General features: G+C 43.9%; 1 protein-coding gene across 1 annotated transcript in view; it reads left to right on the top strand.

The window, feature by feature from the left end:
- The window catches only part of LOC138288222 (sodium-coupled monocarboxylate transporter 1-like), a 237,024-nt gene that overhangs the window by 130,063 nt on the left and 84,982 nt on the right, over positions 1-21,979 (top strand). The window contains exon 7 of the mRNA XM_069229605.1: positions 16,757-16,886. Within this exon, the coding sequence (XP_069085706.1) occupies positions 16,757-16,886 (130 nt within the window). The remainder of the gene's footprint in view (positions 1-16,756; positions 16,887-21,979) is intronic.

The following is a 21,979-nucleotide window of genomic DNA, read 5'->3' as shown; positions in this document are numbered from 1 at the left end:
CCACATACTTTTTATTCAGAGCACTGGCCCTGGGCCTGTTTAATAGAGCCCTGGGCACAGTTGGGGTCAGTTACCACTAATCTCAGTTAGAAAACATTGGGGTGAACATGCTAAAAGGATGACTTTCCCACAATATCACACAGTTTTATATAATACAACATGTAAATAGGGACTCATAGTCGGGTTGCACAGAGTATGATCAAATTTAATGAGCTACCTGCCCAAACTTTTTGCTGATTCACTTTATTGTTGATGGTTTGGAAAATGCCTACTCCTTTGTTTGATAACACAATTAAGGGTATGCGTAATGCAGTGCATCCAGTCTAACTTTAATTTATAGAGAATGTTTGTCAGAGCCCCTTTCAGAGGACCACGGGGTTAACAGGAGCTACTGGGCCCTACCCTGTGGGATGTGGCTTTTTATTCCATGCGTCCTGGAGCGACCTACTATACATTCTGAGCAATTGGACCAAGCTCCCCTCCAGCGCTTGACATTCAGGAGTAGAGTGGTCCGAACAATCCAAGGCTATGTTGGAGGGGTATAGGTAGATACAGTGGGTGAACGCAGGCTTACAACAAAAACTATATGCACCAGCAACAATAAATTATTGTCCAGCCAAATACTTACTTTTATTTTAAAAAAGTGAAGTGTTTTATTTTACCTCTATAAACACAAAGGCAAATAAGATATTCACATACAGTTACGCAGCCCCCCTTAGGTCAGGGCTCTAGTGTTTCATAAGCAGTTCCCTGTGTCCCACTCCCTTCTCACGCTAGTGATCATGGTTATTTCTCATTCACTTTAGGCAACATCCAGGGTAAGCCCCTCTTGAGGTCCAAGCCTCAATAGTCCACTCCGACTCTATTATCAAAAGTCAAAAGTGTGCCAGTGCCAAAGTGCTATTTGGAAAGCAATTTCTCCCAGGGCCGGCTTGTCCCACATTCAGTCTTACCTGCACCTGCCGGAACGGAGCATTCAGAGTTCCTGAGTATGCCTCCTCTGCAGGTGCTAGAGCAGCAGCAGCTGGTTAAGGTAAGTTTACTGCACACAGCTCAGGAAGGCTCCACTCGGTGATCCCCGAGTTCCTCACACGACGTTGCAGTCCTGCAGCAAATGATATCTCCTTGTGGCTCCTCCTAGTGGGTAAGTATTTGAGTCCATCCCTCAATAGAAAGAAGGTGACGTAAAGTTCCTGATCTCGTGTTCTACTGTAGGTGTGTAGGGTCTCCCATGTTGGCCTCACTCCTCTGGTGACACTTCCAATCAGGTTGCACTTCCTGCTAGTTCCAGTGACCGTCTCTGGTATACGGGCTCACCATACCTCTCCTATACATAAGCTCTGACCCAGTCACTACAGGAGATGCCTGCCTGATGGTCCCTCCCGGCATAAGGGGTTGCCACCTCTTCACTGCGCTAAGGCTACAGTCCACTTCACACTGTAATCCATCCATAGCAGACCCTCCTGGCATACGGGATTTCAAAATCCTCACTGCAAAGGGCTCTAGTGCAATCAGTACAGCCTTTGCAGCGACCCCTTCTGGCACACAGGGTCGTGATGCCTAACTGCACACGGGCACTGGCCCATTCAGTACAGCAATATCCACAGCTCATTTTATGGTGGCCTGCAAGGGTCACCCTGTTTATCCTGCATATGGGCCATGGCCTGATCGGTGCAGCAGCTGTTCATCACACCCTGTTCAGAGAGACCATTCAGCAGGATTCCCCACTGGACCTCACTCCCTTCAATGCTCTCCCTTTCCTTACACGGCACACTGGTCTTGGCAAACAGGCAAGCTCTGGTGCTGCAGGCTCCAGAGCAGGTGGTCTTCGATTCGCTGGGTGGTGTAGGGAGACTACCTGGCTTTGGACCACAGTCCTGGTCATAGACAGACTTCTCTCAGAGTTTCTTCTCCTCACAAAGCCTGAGTGACTGCTTGACAGTTGACAATGTTTGCAGTCATAAGCTCCCCTTCTTATAGTCCATTTCCAGACACCAAATGTAAAGTCTAAGGGGCATATTTATACTTGTCTTGCACTGAATTTGCGTCATTTTTTTACACGAATTCGCTGCAAAACGAACTCCATAGTTATACCTTGACAGGTCTTGAGTTAGTCATTTTTTGGACATGGAAACCTACCTTATGTTAATGAGATGCAAGGTAGGCGTTCCCGTGCCACATTTATCCCCTGTGCTAAAATCAGGCAATGGAGGAGGAGGGGTCAAAGCTTGCTTTGCACCATTATTTAACGCCTGGGTCAGGGCAGGCGTTAGGGGACGTGTGGCCCTATTTCCATGGTGGAACACCATGGAATAAGCCCAGATGTGCCCTCCCCAGGCCTCAGGACACCCACACCCACACCAGAGGGACAGTGGAGGACGGGGGACCCCATCCCAGGTAACTATAGGTAGGTACAGGTAAGTATATATATTTTTTTTTAAAGTGCTATTCGGGCCCTGAAATGGTCCCCCCTACATGGCACTGGGTGCAATGGCCATGCCCAGGGTGCCCTGGTCCCCTGTGCTGGCCATTGGGGTGGTGGGCATGGCTCCTGTCTTTTCTAGGACAGGAGTCATGTGATATGGTTGGTTTTGCATCTGAAAATGATGCTAGGCTAGTTAGAGTCATTTTGTTTTACTCTAACTTGCCTAATGTCATTTTTTCGTGCAAAAGCCCCTTCTCCAAACCGCCAGCCCCACCCGGCTAACGTCATTTCTTTTTTTTATGCTAGCCTTCCCTTTGTACTGGCATGCACCATTCCATAAATATGGTGCCTGGCTGGTGATCAGAAATGGTGCAAGCCAGTGCTAAACTTTTTGGTGCAAAACTGCATTAGTGCACTTTCGCACCAAAAAGTATAAATATGCCCCTAAGTCTTTAAAGTTTATGTTGGGGTATGCTTCCTTTTGAAGTGCCCTCTCTGCCCTCCCTTCCTCTTAGAAGCAGTCTGGTACAGCAGGGGCAACTCCAAAGCGGATTTCCCTACAATGCCGGTCATTGGAGTGACTAAAGTTCACAAAGGGATGTCAGTCACAGTGACATGTGTATTAAACAGTTAGCCCCAGGTCTCAGCCATACTCTTTATGATTCACTTATCAGCCTCATCTCTTTCCTGAGATGTCCCCAGGCCTGTTCCTTGTGACCACTTCCTAAATCAGAGAGCACCCCTTGAAGTGTATGGAGGAAGCCTGGTTCTCCCTTCTCCAGTATGTCTCACTTAGCTTTCAGGATTGCAGCAATACACTAATTTGTCTGGGGAGATTCCTCTACCTCCTCATGTTTTACCATGCAGGCCTGAGTCGCCCAAAATGGAACTCAAATCCTGCCATGTATTGTGCCATTTAGAGGCACACATACACACAATACATGCATTTAGTATACACACAATGCACAGGACTGATTAATTTACGTACTGTACCACTCACAGGTACACATACACCCAGGTCACACAATTATCATGCAAGCACTGCACAGTGCTAAACCCTTCATGTATTGCACCACTCACAGGCACACATACATCCAGTACATGCATTTACCATGCACAGACTGTCCAGCACAGCATTATCATTCCCAGGCACACATGCACCCAACACAGAGATACCAGTCAAGCACTGTACAGCATTTCACAGCCACTGGATGTACACCAAGAAGTGAGTTAAGCACACAACAGCAGATCTTGAAATGGGTGAGCCTGTAGGCCTCACTTTAGTGACAAATGTTAAAGAGACCTGTTTACTCCTACTGTTCACTACACAGTATGCAGCCACCATTATGCTTGTGGTAACTCCTGGTAAAGGCAGTAGCCTTTCACTGCTATGAGGGTAGCACTTTGGGTGCCCGTGCCGGTCCAACAAGAATGATATGTGTGAGACAAGCGTATGTCAGTGCACATGCATGATCAATGCTTGCATCTGGCAAAAAATGAGCATTAGGGATCCAGACATCAGTACAGCTAGGGCACTCAGGGCAGAGGTCCAGGTCCATTACCATGCTGAGAACTTTTCCACCGAACAATGTTACAAGTGAAAATAGTCAAAAATAGGTGCATGAAGTGTAATACATGAGGCTTTGAAAACAGGTGCATGAAGTGTAATACATGAGGCTTTGAAAACAGAGGCAGGGAATTACGTAAGGATTGGTGGGTGTATTGCAATATCTCATAGTCATAATTAGTGAGCGTGGAAGGTGTGAGGAATTGTATTACATTGTCAAAAAAGAGATACGCATTGAAAAAGAGATTTAAGAGAATATAAAACTCAATATTAAATAATCTATATATCCTTACTCTACTTTGTGCATACCTTTATTGTGAAAGAGATCAAAGAAAAGAGCAAAATGTCCAGTATTTGACTTCGGGCATAGTTATTTAACTAGTGTATTTTAATTATACATAGCAAACCTTGGCTTAGTGTCCAGTCTTATTCTACTTCCTTTGTTCTTGGCTTGTGGGTATGGAGGGGTGGCAGACCTGGTAGCGGTTTCTTTTACTTCAACTGTTGGTGTTTTTTCTGGCTGGGTGGGGGTTAGGTTCAGCAATCAAAAAACCTCTACCTCTGCTGGGGTACCACTGCAGGCAACTTCTAATTCAGGCCTCGGTGGCAAAAACGTATAAGATTTTCATCTCTGTCAAAATGGGGATTTGCTCTGCCGATACAGCAAAGTCCACTGATATGTAGCAGCTCAATGTGTGCATGTGGCGCACATTTATGTGTGATATCTTTGTTTTGGACCTTCTTGTGCTAAACATGACTATGTCATAATGACCCCATTTGTAGAAATCACTAGGACCACACCTTCACTGACTGCATCAGGTAAATGCCTACAAACAATCAAGTCTTGTCCCAAACTATTAGGGCAGCATCTGAGACAGGAGTGTCAAAAGGGGTAGGTAGTTAGGTAACTTTATTATATTAGTTAATGAAAACCATAAACAAAAACAAATCAAGAATTTAAAAATCATACATTGAGATTTAAAATCATACATTCAATTATGGAACTAAAACCCACAAAACAGTGGACATACATGTTCACCGTTGCACTCTCTTTTTAAAGGTACAGTAGAATTTAACAGTACGAGGGTGGTCACCATGCCTTCATCGACCAGCCAAGCACAGAAAATCTAATGAAAGTGCATACTGCAAAAGTAGAGAGCAAATAAAGCAATTAACAAGCATTTGCAAAGCAATAGGTCTCGTATTCGCTTGAGTTAGAGCTATAGGCGTTGTAAATGCATAACTGGACTTTTGTTACCACATGAATTGATCAACCCTGCTGCGTAATTTGGTCCTTTCTGCCACATAATGCCAGTGGCCCTGCATATAACTAAACCACTTCCATTTACCTTCTTCCTCTATCTGCAGCAAAAAAATTAAAATATTGCCATTATTTATTATAATTATTTTGGGGTCCCCTCAACCTAGTGCGGGGACCCAGAAATGATCTAGACAGAAAGAGCATGCCATGCTGACCATTTTGATGGTGGTCCAATTGTCCTAGGACCACTATACGGTGGGTTATGTGCAAAAATGTTTTGTAAAAAGACACTGAATGGTGGGTGGGGTTATTATTTTGGGGTCCACCCAACCTAGTGTGAGGACCCAGAGATGACCTAGACAGGTCCCATTGTCATAGGACCACCAGAGTTATGGGACAAAGGCGGTCATTCTGACCCTGGCGGTCAAAGACCGCCAGGGCGGAGGACCGCGGGAGCACCGCCGACAGGCCGGCGGTGCTCCAATGGGGATTCCGACCGCGGCGGTAAAGCCGCGGTCGGACCGGCACCACTGGCGGGCTCCCGCCAGTGTACCGCCGCCCCATTGAATCCTCCAAGGCGGCGCAGCTTGCTGCGCCGCCGAGGGGATTCCGACCCCCCCTACCGCCATCCAGATCCCGGCGGTCCGACCGCCGGGATCCGGATGGTGGTAGGGGGGGTCGCGGGGCCCCTGGGGGCCACTGCAGTGCCCATGCCACTGGCATGGGCATTGCAGGGGCCCCCGTAAGAGGGCCCCTAAATGTATTTCACTGTCTGCTGCGCAGACAGTGAAATACGCGACGGGTGCAACTGCACCCGTCGCACAGCTTCCACTCGCTCGCCAGCCCAGCGGGAAAGTCAGAATTACCGCCGCGGTCTTTCGACCGCGGAACGGTAACCTGGCGGCGGGACTTTGGCGGGCGGCCTCCGCCGCCCGCCAAGGTCAGAATGAGGGCCAAAATGTTTTGTAAAAGGAAAGCTCATCAAATCATTATGGAGCGAGTTTATCAAGTGCAGTGAATATTGTGGTCTGTGTTTTTTCTGTTTAAAATGCGCAATTTTGAATATTTTTCAACTGCTAAACTTGTACGTAAGTGGTACTCATGAAAAGCTCTCTCTCGATGGAGTTCGCTCTATATGAAACTTCCCCCCCCAAAAAAAAATCAACAAAAAAGAACACCCCCTCACCACAGCTTGCAGCCTGTGGGCCCAGACACCACAAAGAAACAGCGGAATGCCTAAAGACAAGGACAAGGAAAAAACAACATACGAACACGGAGTGCGAAGTCAAGAGGCAAAAGAAAAAAGTAGTGTGCCACGCTAAGGTATATGGCCGATCGTCCAATAATTCATGTAACAGGGTTAGTCTCTAAGGCAGTAACAAAGCAGCACCAATGTGGGACAAACGTAAAGCATTTACCTACAAAATCAAGGGAAATTTGAAAGGCAGGCCGAGGAACTAATGAAAGTGATGAACGTGAGATGGGCATGGTGAAAGCCCACAGAAGTACATTACAACATATTGAAGACAGCGAATGCGCATTGCCTAGGCTCGATCTAAAAACCAGCCCACCAGCTGGCCTTTGCCTCACACCTCTTGGGCAATGGCTGATTGCCCACCCTGCTAATACGATACTGAGGCAGGCATTGCACTAATTGAAGCAATACAATAGCCAGAGCTGCACTGAGCTTCATTTTTCAACCCTAGATGGGTGCTGTACTGAGCTCTGACAGGCTTTGAACAGCATTGTATGCACCTAGCTCAGCGGTGCACTGAGCTTTGCACAGGGCTTTAGCAGGCTTTGAACCACAATATTCAATTTTTGCGTACAAGTGCTCTGAGTTCTCAGCACTAGTCCAGAGCTGCAGAGTGCTGCGAGTCTTTGCCCAGCATTGCTCAGCTCTAGCCCAGCATTACATTGTGCTCTCAAAAGCTTTGAGATGCTTTGCTCAGATCTCACCTAGAGCTTCATGCAGCTTGCTGCACTAGTTCAGGGCTGCACTGAGCTCTGAGAGTATTTGAATTACATTGCTCAACTCTCACCCAGGGATGCATTAAGCTTTTGGTACTACTCTTGTGCTTCACGGAGCTCCTACAGGCATTGACAATCACTTCTCGTCCTCAGCTGTAGGTTTGAACTACAGTTAGCTACAAAATGCTTATAGCCACTAAAATCAGGTACACTACAGAGACACGTTGCAATCAGTGCGCTATTTAAGAGCTACACAGATCTCTTATAGTAAAAGGATAGTGCCACGGGAGGAGTACATAACTAGCACAGAAACTGGTGTCAGGCTGCGCACATAAGAGTTCTTCTCTAGTACAGGTGAGCGCAGACAAGAATGAGCCCCGATGATATCACATCTCGACTGACAGCATCACTGCACTGTGCGCAAGCAGACGTAGGCAGTACCCCTCAGCGCTAGTTCAAGAACACAAGGGAGAGCGCTGCACTGTGCACTGGCAGATGAGGGATAGCTCTGCGCAGCACTGCACAGCAGTAGCACAGCAGCACGCCGAAGTCAGACAGGTGCAGAGAGGAGCTCAAACACAGTCTTAAAATCTCACCGAGGTCACAGAAAGACACGGGCTCCGGCGCATCTCAAGAATCGGCTGCATATGGACCACGCTAGCATCTGACAGTGACAACTGAGGCAGCAACTGAGCCCAAAAGCGCCCCCCTCAAGTAAAAAAACTGGAGCAAGTAAAATATTTTGAACAAGTTAATTGTTATCTTTTGAGAACAGCGCCCAGGAGCATAAACAATAAAAAAAACATGAGTGGAAATTGAGAAAAGACAACTTAACAAAATAAAATAAATGTAACTTTAAAATACAAAACTTTGCAATTTTTTTGACCTGCTGGGCATCATCATCATCATACAAAGCTTTATTCAGTCACTAAACCATCAAAGCAGCCAAGCAAAGGACACCACATAATTTACATTAATAAATACAATGGATAAAGAACCAGGATAAAACACGAGCAAGAAAATAAAACCATTTCAATCCCCAAGCCCAGGCCACTAAGCGTACATAATTTCATACTTGTTAAACATGATTCATTTAACATTTTAGAAATTAAACTAGCACATGTGTATCTTACGTGTGAAATTAGCCCAAGTTATAACATAATTAATTTACTGTCTTTTAAAAAACGAGTGCGTATGTACCATGCAGCCTCAAAGAACTTGCCAACTGCCAACACCATAGCAGTAGAAGTATCACTTTTGAGCAGTAACATATTGTCTAGTGCCCAGGTTCCAGCAAATGGGTATTATCCACTTGCGCTGAGGAAAAACGTAAGCGGTACAAAAAAACAAGAAATGTTTGACAGTCTCAGGGGCTGCACCACAGGCTGGGCAAATATTTGATGCAGATGTTACCCTCCACATACTTATCAAAGACATTAGTGGCAAACACACATAGCGAAAGCGAATGTATAAGATCTTGGCAAGGGGATCAAGAATGATATCTAAAAAGAACAGGGGGTACCACTTAAGATCAAGAAATTAATTGGTCAATCGCCCATGAATTGTGATAAAAAGACAATTGTTCCTAACATAGGCCCAATACGCTGATTTCAGGGATAAGATTTGGGCTTTCCCTAATCCCTGGGGATTCTCTCAGAAACTCCAAAGACCCAAAATATGGAACCAGTTTGACACATGCTTAAACCATGGAATGGAGGCTACATTAGGTCCTTTTAAAAAAGCAAGAAGTGAGTTTCTGTAAGTACTAATTTCTTGGGTGGTCCACATCCTTATCCAATATAACAAGGGTTTTAAAACTAACGTATCTAAAATCCGGTTAAGACCAAGATCAAGATAAATAGGAAAAATAGTAGTACTGCATGGACATGTAAGTAATCCTCTGACAAAGCTACTCTCACTCACACACAATCTATGAGCTTCCCAATAGCCCCACACCTCTGCACCATAGGCAGCAGCATTCTGTGCTTTTGCTGTATAAATCTTTAGGGCCGGGGACACAGTTCTTGCGCTGGTACTCTTATACAAATGCAAAATGGCACCTGACCTATGTTGTAAAATAAAAGTGCTCTTACTTATCTGATCCTCCCATTTAAAATTGTTTGAGATCCTAACATCAAGATAGTCAATGGAGCTAACCCTATCCAAGGGAACACCATCTATAAAAATTGTGCATCTCTTGGCTGGCCCAGGACTAAGCATCATCAATTTTGTTTTACTAACATTCTATTCCAGCCCATGGTCTGTGCAAAGAGCTGTAAACCTATCCACAAGAATCTGTAACCCTTTCTGGGTTTTAGAAATAAGGAGAGAGTCATCTCCAAAGAGTAATATGGGAGTTTTTGGAGCATCTAAAATGGGGGCATCATTCTGACAAGAAGACAGGGCTTGCACCATCTCACCTGGGCATATGTATCTTCATGGAGCCGCACCAGAATGTGAATTAAGTTCTTAGGTATACCCACTTTGTCTAAAACCTCCTATAATTTCTATCTGGGAACCAAATCAAAAGTAGACCAAAGGTCTACGAAGGTGACATACAAACTTTGTTTAGCAAGTGATACCTATTTCCAATATAAAAGAGCCAGCCGGAAGACTTGATCTACAGTACCAGTTTTGGGTCTAAAACCCGCCTGAAGGGGGGACAACACATGATTATCATCAACCCACTCTAAAAGCCTATCCAAGACCTGCAAATATTTGCAAATATTTTTTGTAAGTTGTCAATAAGGCTGATAGGTCTATAGATAGCAGGGGAGCTCACGTCACCCTTTTTGTAAATAGGTATAATTTCAGCGCCCTTCCAGGTAGCAGGGATAGACCCCCCCGGGTGCTATAGCACTGGATAACATGTTGATGTAACTACACCAGATGTCCAGCTCATATTTGTATAGATCCCCAGATATTTTGTCAGGACCAGGGGCTTTGGAAGAAAAGGAAAGAGAGGAAAAAACAATGCTGTCATCAGGGCTACTAAAGCCCACTCTGGGCTCTCCTAACAAGGGGTTCCATTCGATCTGCCTCAGAGAAATAGAATCGCCACTAATTTTTCCACTATATAGGGCATAAAGGTTGGAAAAGTGGTCAACCCAACTCTTTGGTTGGATGTGATAATGGTTGAGTCTGCCTTCTTCGTTATGACTTTAGGAGAGTAACTTCCAAAAAGTCCTATTATTTAAACTAGTTACTTCAAGCAAATTCTGCCAAACAGCATCACCCCAGTTTTTCTTCACCTGCACTAAGGTTTAATTGTAGGCAGCTCTAGCCGACCTAATCAACCCCTGTGAACTAGAACAACCACTATCTTTATTGCTGATTTAGCCTTTGAGCAATCTTTGTTAAACCACTTATTATTGTGTTTTGTGTATATGGAGGCAGTCCTCTTGGTAAAGGTCTTACTATAAAAACAAATGCCCTGTAGTTTAGGAACCAGGGTCTCCTGAATACCAAGAATTGGAATGTTTTCAGCCTCAAACTCCTCATAGTTAAATAAAGCATCAATAAATAATTTATAGATCTCCTTGTACAGATAGGGGTTTGACATCACCTTCGGCAAGGTAACACGTTTACAATCATTGGCCTCTGGTGGCTCAGGCACAGGAGTGGAATGATTATTCTGTGTTCTCATAAATACATCACTGCATAAGGTAAGGAGTAAAGAATTATGATCGCTGTCATGGTGAAAATCAACCTTCATATCGTCCAGCATAGGCCACAGTCTAACATCTACTAACAAATGATCAATGACGCTGGGCAACTGGCCACGCTTAAAGGTAGAAGCGTAGCATTGATCAGAGAGCGTGCGGCCAGTACAGGCCCTGAGCCCTTGCTTAAGACAGCACTGTTAGCTAAAGGGAGGCACGCAAATAAATAGGCATTCGTTTCACCATCAATCGTGGGATACCCCAATACTCATCCTTATCTGCTGTCAAATCGCTGCTATAAGTAGAGGGTTCAAAGGAACAGTTAACATCCTGCTGGGCATGTTTTTGCTAGTCACAAGCCTTCTGTTTGTGAGGCACTGGAAGTTAGAACAAAACAGTACCTCGATCACATCGCCAGCAGCGGATGGGCACTAATTAAGTTTAAATCAATTAGTGCTTGATCCCTGCTCCACATCAAGGAATGGAAATGATGCCAGACATGCCTTGACAAATTGCGAGGCTGTAAAGAAGAGTTCCATGCAAACCAATAAATGGTGAGTGACAGGTGGGCTCCAAGCCCTTTACTGAACACAACAGTGTCTCACATAAGAGACGCATGCACTCGCAGGCTCGACCCTATAAATCAGGATCCTTTCTAAAGAGGGGAACATCTACCATATTCAGATGCCCAGGGCTAAACTGCCTACATATTAGGAATAGGCAGGATCAATCAATACAAAATTGGAAGCCATGGCCATTGCAACCTAACGGAGTACAGGAAATCATAAAAAAATGTATGATGTAATCATAGTAAACAGGCAGGCCCAACAAAACATATGAAAAGTGCAGGTGCAAACTTAAATAGCGAGACCACACAAGTTTCAGAACCAGGGTCCTCCCTAATATGGGGGCCATTAAAATGTACATAGATGCCCAAGGCTAAAACTGCCTACATTGCCCAATAGGAGTAAATATTCCTCATGCCCAACCCCTAGCAACCAGTCTGCAATATCCAATGGGCGGGCCAGGGCTCAATTCCTCATACTCTGCCCCCAACAACCCGGCCTGGTCAATAAATCATAATAACCTCACTGGCCCAAGCAACACTACCCACTATTTTAGAGGTTGGGTCCTTCAGTTCCCATTATTCAATACCCTACCAAGATCACAGATACTGCTTTTATCTGGTTGTTTAAAATTGCTAAGTATTTCACCAATCAAGCGTTCAACATAGGGTTTTAGGGATTTAAAGCCTCATTGCCGCTGACCTGCAGGTTCTTCCACTAAGGGCTAAAAGACTCTTTAGGTAACAGAGCCCTGCAGGATGCTAGTAACTTAGGATATAAACAGAGTAAGTTCCTAAATATCTAATTCATTTTCTGGCACAAGCGGCACCAGCTGTTCTTCCATTGTCCCTTCATGAGCCACTTGAGGGTGAAGCCTAAAGAGAAAAAGAGACCAAATAGATTTTTCATAAAGTGCTTCTTGGTGTCAGAGTATGTGCCACCTCAAAGTAGGGTTGTTTATTACGGGCTTCATACAAGTTTATCACCAGTCACCCATGGGTTTGTCTTGCTATTAACTTTTTGTCCTCCTGACAACTTTTCTGCTGGATGCATTTATTCATGGCCTTCTTAAAGATGGTATCATGTACGTTCAATGACCATAGGTCAGAGAGACCAAAGTTCTCTTTACTATTCTGTAAGTATCGGGCAAACTGATTCCCCCCCCTCTTAAAATTAATTTCAGCCCGAGACATGAGATGTGCTAGTGTCTCTTCAGGCGCACTCCTTAGACTATGATAACACCTAAAAGAGGTCCCTTGTCTGGCTAGTGATTGTTTTACCAATACGAACTCGAGCCTTAGTTGAGCGGGGGAGGCGGACTTTGGTAGAAGAAACACTCACTTATATGTTCGCAATATGAGTTTCTCCAGGATGGCTGCGTCCTCCATAAATTAAAGTGGGGGTAGCTTAAATTATATCACCAAAATCAAGGCCTTGAGGTTGTGATCCCACAAATGTTTCCTTAGGTTGCAAAAAAAAGCGAAGTTTAGAGCATCTGCTTTGGCTGTTATAGTTTTTTTTGTGGGGCAAAGGGCCCCTCAAGTCCATTTTAAACCCTAGGTATGTATATGATGTTTCATTGATCATGGACCCATTAAGATGCCATTTTCTATTTTTGGAAATCCGGCAGTTGAATGTTTTAATATTGGTCTTTTTAAGAATGATTTCCAGCTGGTTGTTACCCGAGTACTCTGCTAGCCTTTTTTATCAGTCTTTGCAGACCTACTTGGGTGTTGCTTAGCAGTAGCAGACCGTCATCATATAGATTATTACACAGCTCCTGTCCTCCAAGACTCAGTGCATGCGACACCACCTCAACAGGGGAAGATGATAAATCTGAGATAAACAAATTAAATAGCAATGGGGATAATACATATCCCTGCTTTAACCCTGAGGATATATTACTTCCCCAGAAAGGTCCATGCTGTCTCCTTCCTTGATCTTCACCCTGATTCTTGAATGTCACAGCTGAATTGCCCTAAGTAACTGTTGCGGGATACACCAGCAGCATAGCTTTTCCCAAAGCAGTTCCCTGGGGATGCGATCAAAGCCCACTTTAAAGTACATGAAAGACACAAACTATGGAGAATGGGTGTCTCTTGCTCTTTTCATAATAAGGTCCACTGTCATCAGATTGGAAAGTATCCCTTGCTTCTTGGGGAACCTCGTTTGGTTCATCCGCAGCCGTCCAGCCTCGGTTGCCTATTCCAAAAGGTCCTGCAGGAGTAAGGTTGAGAAATATTTAAGATCTATGTCTAGCAGAGATATCAATCGGTAGTTGCTTGGCATTGCTGCTCTCCCTCCTTTGAGTGTAGGGTGTATAACTGACCCTCTCCAGCATTTTGGCATCTTTGCGGTCTGCAATATGTGATTGAACATTTCAGTCAGAAAAGCTGCCCAGAACGTAATGTTTCCTTTAAAGAGAGCTGGCGGTATTCCATTGGGGCCCGGTGCACAGTTGGTGCATGAATTTTCATTTACTTTTATCAATGCAGCAGACGAATATTCATGGGTATCTGAGATTTCGTTTTTGTCATTTTCTATACATACTGAGTCTGGTGGCCCATGGCGAGATCCTGGGGCGGAGACAAAATCCGTGCTGCCTTATCGTGCTCTCTCAGGAAGTTTACCCATTCTTCCTTGCTTACATTAGCATAATTAGCTGCCCTGAGGCCCTTATCCAGCTCATTTATTAGCTGCCAGAATTGCCCATGATCATTTGTTTTGAGGAATAAAGCAGTTTTGCTCTTAAAGATTCAAGTTACACCTTCATGTACAGCCAGACTTCTCTTTTCAATCCCAAACAATCACGTTGGAGACACTCTAACAGTACTTGATTCTGTGAATCACGCCTCGGCTGTCAGAGCATTTTGTTAATCCGTCATCTAATAAGCTGGATTGTTTTCAGCTAATTGATGTTCCTTTTATGACTAATGCTTGAGCCCTTGTGCAAGGTGGTGACCGGATACTTTGGTGTTAAACAATCAGAAAGGCATTCATAAGCCTTTATTGGGTTCTGTTTGCTGGCTGAAGCCGCTTTCAGTATCTCCACCAACACACTTGCTAAGTCTTGAATATCATCCAGGCTCCATTTAAGACTTTTTAAGTTCTCAGTATGAGCATCAAAAGGGACTCGAAATAGGCTTGTGCAAAAGAATCTTGTCAGTGCAAGAGTGCTTGCCACATTCCTTCATTTGTGAATTGATTTGCCTATCATAGCATAGGAGAAGAACAAAGAGGGACAAATTGTCCAGTAAAGATTATGAAAGAGGAGCACTGCCTGTTTCCTAGCGATTCATCAAACAAGAGACATATAGACAGATACAGGGATGAGGGTATATATAGGTGCAGTGGAAGGTGAAAGGAGTAGCTTCCACACAGAGAGTAACAGATGGCACTAGAAGTAGCACTACTAGGTTACGGCTAGGTATAAGGTCATAGATTTTATGTTAGCTATGGCTGAACCTCCACACTACCCAAACAGCTGGACTGACACTGAAAAAATGCTTCAGTTTGGGTAACATTGGCATATGATGGTTTGAGCTGGACTGCATGGATGCCAGAGGGTGGACTTGCTTCAATATCTTTAAATCTAGAATAAATACTGATTTAGGCCTCATTACATGTACATTGGTCCATGGACTGCTGTACCCGAGGTGGCTGTCTGACCACTGCATGCTTGGCAGTCCAACCACCAGATTAGGATGCTGGTGGTTGGATCCCCACAAGACCGCTGCCACCGCCAGGATCATGGATCCCCAAGAGTAGGTGGTGGGTCAAGTCGTTGTCAAGTATGGTGGTGCTGATGTCGGCCCCCCTGTCAGCACACTCGGAATGCACACTGTCTGCATTGGCAGACAGTGTGCATTCCGAGTGTGTTGGCGGCACCAACAGTGCCAATGCTGCCACACTTTTTCCGCAAGCCAGCCCAGCGGAGAGTTCATAATACGACAGTAGGGAGGCCGCCGGCTTGGCTGTGTCCTCCCTACCACCATTTTGGAGGTCCGACAGTTGGACCGCCAAACTCGTACTCAGGCCCAAGTAACTTACCTTTCGTCTGGAGAAAGATCATTTGAACACAACATGCACTTTAATATACAGTCTGCACTTTCACTTTTTGCACTTCTACCTTTGCACTTTGTCTTAGACATATGGGAGTGATAACTTAAGGAGTTTGTGGTGTACGCCAAAAAGCGACAGAAGGACTTAGGGCTAGAAGGACTCTTGACTTTTATGTCAAATACTGTTTTTTAGAAGCTTATTGTTTTTGTACTCTCTATTTTTATCTTTTTTGTAACAGTATTGATATTTTATAACTGAGCTTTCTTGTAAAATAGTTACTTACTGCACTCCCACAACACCACTCATGTGTGTCACAACTGGCTAAAACAGTAGCTGCATGCACAATTCTCATGCCACATCTTTGGATGGAGGATGGCAGTCACCAATGCTGACAAACGTAATTCAGCTGTGACACAACAGCTTATGCAAATAGGTGGGTTGTTAAAGTGTGCAACAACAAATACTGTGGTACATACCTTGAATTAGTGATACTGGGGCAGTGTTTTTTATGCAACTGTTTACAGTGCTCATACACGTTCACCCAGTCATCGAATCCACAAATGTATTGTGTGTACATGGATGTTAATTACCATAACCAGTCACTTTCATCCTACTCTGCCAAGCTGCCCCAATAACCTTTACTGTGGAATTACTATTGTGCAAGGCATGTCCTCTGACCAGACTTCTAGTGGGTCCCTGTACCCAGTCATGCTGGTAAACTCAGTGGAGTGCTATCATCTCAACTGTGCTGAAACTAGTATGTTACCTGGTCCTGTGCATCAATTATGTATTTTCTGGACATCTGTATTTTTTCCGCTGGTGCTTTGTTATTTACTTCCATAAAAGGAAAATACCACTCTGTTCTCCAAGGTCCACATGGAAGCCATTACTCTAATGTTCACATGGGAGACAAAGGTCAAAGGATAGCAATAGCAAAGAATAGCACCTGGTTGATCCTACCAAAGCTGAATAAAGTAGGGTCACGTGCCAGCCATTGGGTTAGCAGGAGGCTAAATTCTGTAACGCACTGGCCCCAAACTGGCCCCAAACTATCACAGTGGTAGAACACTAACAATCTAGGAAATCTCTTAAAATGGTTCTTTTTATGAAAGGATGTGGTTATCTGCTTGCCATATTAGGTTGTGCCTGAAGAGCTGAGGCACATCTCTTGAATGAGTCTTTGTAGTGTAATACTACCTATGATATTTTTGTTAGCGTTGCTAAAAATATTTTCTTTTCTAGGGCCCTTTACATAAATCTTGTAGGATTATGGGTGATTCTTGCCTGTGTGGTGTTAAGTGGATTGTGCATTTACTCAGTCTACCGTGATTGCGACCCATGGACAGCAAAAATATTGTCAGCACCCGATCAGGTATAGTAAGAATAACTTATGTTGGGCGATTTATGTTCAGAAGTTGCATTGTAAACCTATGTTTAGTTCATAGTATGCACACTTTGAAAAATACATCTGCTGTCACCTTTGTCACATAAGGGGTTGCATTGGCTTATTGAAGGATATGCCTGAGGTTATCACAAACATATGGTCTAGCACTACATAGCTCCTCAAAAACTTGTCATAATCGAAAATCTGTGTTTGTATCTGACAAGTAATTGTTTCTTCCCTCAAGTATCGCCTTTTGCTGGATGTGTGTTCTCACAATTGTCTATATCTTGTCCTCTGAAAATCACATTTATTGCACAAGCATCTTTAGTGGTAACATTATATCTAAATTGGCCCTTAAATAATGTATGACTATCCTTGTAAACTCTGTCTCTGTGGGTGTATCTTGAACAACACGCACCTATGCAAACATTTGTTTGTGCACTTCCCATTTCGCCGTTGCTTCTGTATTTTGATGATTATAAGCCTAATTAACAGTTTTCACACACACCGTCTGTTGTGATTAGCTCATGAGCTCAAATTGTAATTTTCATGAATTAGTGCGCATTTTATGAACCTGTTTCTAACTGAAATTTGTGTAAAAGCATGTTTTGCTCTGTTTCACCATATCTCATTAAAGGACAGTAGTGACTCTCTAACATTGGCGTTAGAGCTCTACCTTCCTTAATTTCTGCTCCTCTTTTAGGTCTGACTACAGGCAGCTCATGTCACCACACATACACACACACACATCGTTTTTTATTTTAAGGATAGTTATAAAGTCCAAATGGACCCAAACAAAGAGGGCCTTCTTTAAAGTGTGGTGGAGGGGTTGCCCCATCACAATGGTGATGCTGCTGCTGTGGAGTAAACAGTGCAGTTCCGATGCAAATGGGCCTGCTCACAGTCACGAAGAGCCCACAAGCTTGATTTCAAGAGTACGAGAGCCACACCAAGGATCCAGGATCTGAGAGGCACCACTTGGGGATAAGGAACCCACTGAAAACAGGTCCAGGTGCTGTTGGGGATCCTTTTCTGTCCCTGAGGATCAGGCCAGGAGGCTACTAGACTAGCCCATTGAATCACTCTTGGGTCCTGGATTCAAGATGAAGTTGCAGGTCTAGTTCTTTTTCCCCAGGAAGAGGCAGCAGGTCAGAAGAGCAGGGAAGCAGTTACTTCAGAGCAGCAGTCCAGCAGAGTGGTAGTCCTTGTAGCAGCACAGCAAGCCTTCTTGCTGGCAGAGTATTACCAGGTCCAGATGTGTAGTGAAGTGGTGGTGTCTGAGATCCTTCTTTTATACACAGTCGTGCCTTTGAATTGGGGAGGAGCTTCTGGTGACATGCCTTTGAAGTTCACAGATGTCCTGCCTTTCCTGCCCTGGCTCCAAACTAACTACAGGAGTTATGCAGCCATTTATATGGAGGCAAGACACAGCCTATTCAAGTGTAAGTGGGGCTGTGTCCACCTTCTCCCTCCTGTCCAGCCAGTGCCACCTAAGCTCCCATTCTGTGTGGCTGTCTTGGAAAAATACACAAAGCCCAACTGCTAACTATACCCAGTCATGTGACCAGAAACAGGCTGCAGGACCCAAATGACTAAGGCAAGAAAATGCCAACTTTCTAAAAGTGACATTTTCAGAATTGTAATACAAAATCCGACTTCACCATAAGTTGGGTTTTTAAATTAGCATTCCATAGGCACCAATCATTGACCTTCCCAATTTGAAATTACACTTATTTCATGTAATAAGGCAACTCCAATGTTATCCTATGGGAGAGATGGGCCTTGCAGTGATAAAAAATGAAATTAGAAGTTTTTCACTACCAGGACATGTAAAACGTAAAGGTACATGTCCTACTTTTTAAATACATTGCACTCTGCCCTTGGGTCTGCCAAGGGCCAACCTAAGGGGTGACATGCATATATATTTAAAAGGAAGGTTTAGGCCTCGCAAAAGGTTTATTTTGCCAGATCGAAATGGCAGCTCTGCGCACACAGGATCTGCAATGGCAGACCTGAGACATGTTTAAACTGCTATTTAAGTGGGCATTTAAATTACAGGCCCTGGGTACATGCATTGCCACTTTACCAGGGACTCACAAGTAATTTCAGTATACCAATTGCATATGAGCCAATCTAACATGTTTTAAAGATAGAGCAGAACCACTTTAGCACCAGTTAGCAGTGGTAATGTGCACAGTCCTAAGGGCAACAAAAACAAATTCAGCAAACATTAGGAAGAGGAAGGTAACAAGTTTGGGAGTTACCCTGCAGGAAGGGCCAGGTCCAACAGTAAGGAAGGTCTTTAGAGTATCAAAGTGCTGAAAGTTTTAGTTTCACTTGCAGTTAGAGTGTGAATGATAAAATAGGTTTCCAAAAAAGTGTTGAAGTGTTGGCGTCAGGCGTGGAGTTGATAGAGCGAGAGATACGTTCAAGCATTAGGTTATCTGTAGAGATGCTTTTGAAGGATCTGGAGATTTGGTCATCTCTTTTGTGTTAACCTTAGTTTATTGGTAGGACTCTGAGCAGTGAGGTAGGGATGGGAAAGTTGTCCGTCCACAAATATGGATGGTATGCATTTCATTGTTGGTGAGGTGAAAAAAGACAAGGTAGAGGATGTGGTCTTTAAAGTGTTTGTTGTATGAGATGAGTGTGTCAATGAGGTTAAAGAGGGTTTTTGTTAATTGAATTGATTTGAATTGGACATTTTTAAAGCACAAACTCTCACTTCCAAAGGAGCCTGCAATTCTGGTCAATATGTGACAATCACACCTGAAACACTGCAGTGCTTACAAAATAGAGGAATAGCAAAGGGCATTAGGGAATCCAGATATCCAAGTTTTTAATTTCTTTATGAAAGTAGTTTCGAAATCAATGAACCTTAAATGAGTAGGGATAATATTTTAGGCATTAGTCCCTAAAACAGTAAAAGATTTGCCCTCTCTGGTTCCTAATCTAAAAGCAACAGGTTTAAGCAGATTTACAGGGAGGACCTAAGGGTTCTGCTTGTGGTGTAATGGGTGAACCTTGATGTTAAGAATGTAGGTCCATTTGCTTTGAAGGCTCTAAAAGTCATCAGAATATTTTGAATAGGACCAACCCTCTTATGCACTGGCAGCCAATTCAGAGTTTTTAAGGCTGCAGAGGCGGAAGAACCTCTTGGTAATTCAAGAACTAGTCTAGAAGCTCCAAGCTTTTTTATTTGAGATTGTGGTGTCTGGGAGGTAATAGTCACCCAAGGGGGTTGTGTGGGCATGATGTGTGGAGATCTGCAAACATGAAGTTACATGTATACCTGTGTAAAGACCAGCTTCCATATGTGACTTAGAAGAACTCTGATATCTTAAAGGCCTTACTCATCTGAAAACCTTTTCAAATATTTCCTGATGCTTATATTACTCTTTTGCCACTTCTGGTTCTGCAAGGTCTTGGTGAGTGATGGCAACCTTTGGTGTCACATCAGGCGCATGAGTTTTATTCCGTGTGTTTTTGCGTAATGCTGTAGCAAACGGTTTCAGCTGTATTTCAAATGAATTTGTTTAAAACTATAGTTGAAGTTTGTCATGAGAGAAATGAAATGGCACCTAGAATCCTTGCTATAGCACTGATCTAATATAACACTCATGTACACCCCACACAAGAAAACCTTAGACAACTTTCTCACTGACCTGATGCACACATTCAGTGGCTGACCCTTGGTGACAGGTTCAGTGAGTTTTTATGGTAAGGTAGTGAGAGTTGCATGCTAAAGGTAAATAAACACATATAGGTAATATCTGTGCAAGCTGTTCATTCAGCGCAACATTTTGGCCCTATCTTCCGTCTGCCTCTATTCTTTCTTTGCATTCTATTACCTGGCTCCTTGTTACCCTGTTAACAGTTTAATGATTAACTCTGGCTTAGCTGCTTTCCTCTTCTGCTCATAAAATCCCTCTGTACTTTCAACCTTGGGCTTCTCTAGAGCGCCTTAGGGGTTGCCTTACTTGTAAATCTCTAGAGGACTCAAGATAGGAGTGAAGTGGGTAGCCTATGGTTTATTGGGTGGTCTATGATTTATTGGGTGATCACTTTCCCATGTCCACCTAAAAAAATGATACTACAATTGATGTTATCTTATGTTAAATACTCTTGTAAAGCGCAAACAGCTACCCAACCCATGGGCATCCCCGTGCTGAAAAAAAGCACAGAAACCTACCTTATCTAAGGGCATTGTTCTAGCCTTGTACAAACAGGTGTGTTTTTAATTGTTTTCTAAAACTCAGTAGGTTACTATTGGACTGGAATAGGACTGGGGGAGCATTCCATAATTTTGCGGCCCTGTAGGCAAACAACCACCCCCTCCTCTTTCTCTCTTAATTCTAGGGACAGCAAGGAGGGAGAGGTTGTTAGATCTTACCACTCTCTTGGCCACATGTTGAGTGATTAGAATGAGTGCTTACAGAGTATTTCAGTCTATATACAATACACTGGGCTTTAAAGTCAATTCTTCTTTTAATCGGCAACCAGTGCAATTGAGCTAATGCTGGTCCCACAGATTTCCTCTTTGGCACTCCTAGTAGTGTGCGTGCTGCAACATTTAGAATAACCTGCAACTTTTTTATAACTTATGATGAACTGCCCAGAATTAGCGAATTCCCATAATTCAGGGGTGACAAAATCAGGCCCTGGACGACCAACCTCCTACAGTCCTGGGGGAGCCATCTGATTTATTTTCTGAGAGATCTTAGTAGCCCAAAACACACAGCAGATAGTTTCTGGGCCTGAGCACCCATAGACAGCTCCTTATTCAGATAATATTAGCCAAGCTTTTTAATTCAGGTTTGGGGGCGGGAGGCTCCCTCAAATAGGGGGGCATAGGCAGTGGTCCCATAACAAAGGTTTGTTTCCAACCACCAATCCCCTGTCTTGTCCCTGTTAAGTTTTAGGTTGGTTGCCGCCATCCAACTGGCCACCTTTTCCATAAATGTGGTCAGCTTTTTTGTAGAAGATTTGGTATCTCAGATAGAGAGACGATAATCTGTGTGCCGTCTGTATATGAAATCATTGTAAATCCTTGGGAACAGATGATGTTGGAGATTGGCCTC

Source organism: Pleurodeles waltl, chromosome 4_1, assembly GCF_031143425.1.
Source record: "Pleurodeles waltl isolate 20211129_DDA chromosome 4_1, aPleWal1.hap1.20221129, whole genome shotgun sequence".
NCBI classification, from domain to species: Eukaryota; Metazoa; Chordata; class Amphibia; order Caudata; family Salamandridae; genus Pleurodeles; species Pleurodeles waltl.
The sequence above is the reverse complement of the archived record's forward strand: the minus strand, read 5'-3'. Positions and strand labels throughout refer to the sequence as shown.